The sequence below is a fragment of the Pteropus vampyrus genome, unplaced genomic scaffold (genome assembly GCF_000151845.1).
Source record: "Pteropus vampyrus isolate Shadow unplaced genomic scaffold, Pvam_2.0 Scaffold296, whole genome shotgun sequence".
Lineage (NCBI taxonomy): Eukaryota > Metazoa > Chordata > Mammalia > Chiroptera > Pteropodidae > Pteropus > Pteropus vampyrus.
Genome location: NW_011889077.1, coordinates 727,862 through 728,266, shown reverse-complemented (window position 1 = coordinate 728,266; position 405 = coordinate 727,862). Strand labels below are relative to the sequence as shown.

At 62.7% G+C, this 405-nt stretch overlaps 1 protein-coding gene across 1 annotated transcript in view; it reads left to right on the top strand.

Moving 5' to 3' along the window:
* The window catches only part of TRAPPC10 (trafficking protein particle complex 10), a 55,431-nt gene that overhangs the window by 13,922 nt on the left and 41,104 nt on the right, over positions 1–405 (top strand). The window contains exon 9 of the mRNA XM_023521136.1: positions 327–405. Coding sequence (XP_023376904.1) covers positions 327–405 — 79 coding nt within the window. The remainder of the gene's footprint in view (positions 1–326) is intronic.

Here is a 405-nt window from a genome sequence, read left to right as displayed (position 1 = left end):
TCTTAAGACCCATCTTAACTCCCTCTCCTTTCCAGTTCTTTCCACAGCAGCTCTTTGGAGCAGCGCTTTCTGCCCACGTGGCGTGGAGCCTTCTCGTAATCTGGATTCTCAGCGCTCGCCTCATGATTTTCACCAGTGGAGGGAGGGAGGGAGGACGGGAGGGAGGACGGGAGGACGGGAGGACGAGAGGACGAGAGGACGGGGTGGGGATGGGGTGGGGAGGTCAGCACGCACTGCGGGAAGGCACTGCGGGAAGGCGCGGCCGCGGGGTGGAGCCGCGCGCCCTCGGAGAGCACGTTCCAGGTAGTCTGCTCGTGTCTCCGCAGGTGTGTCGTGCTCTCCGACCCCCTGAAGGACTCTTCTCGAACTCAGGAGTCCTGGAACGCCTTCCTGACCAAACTCAGG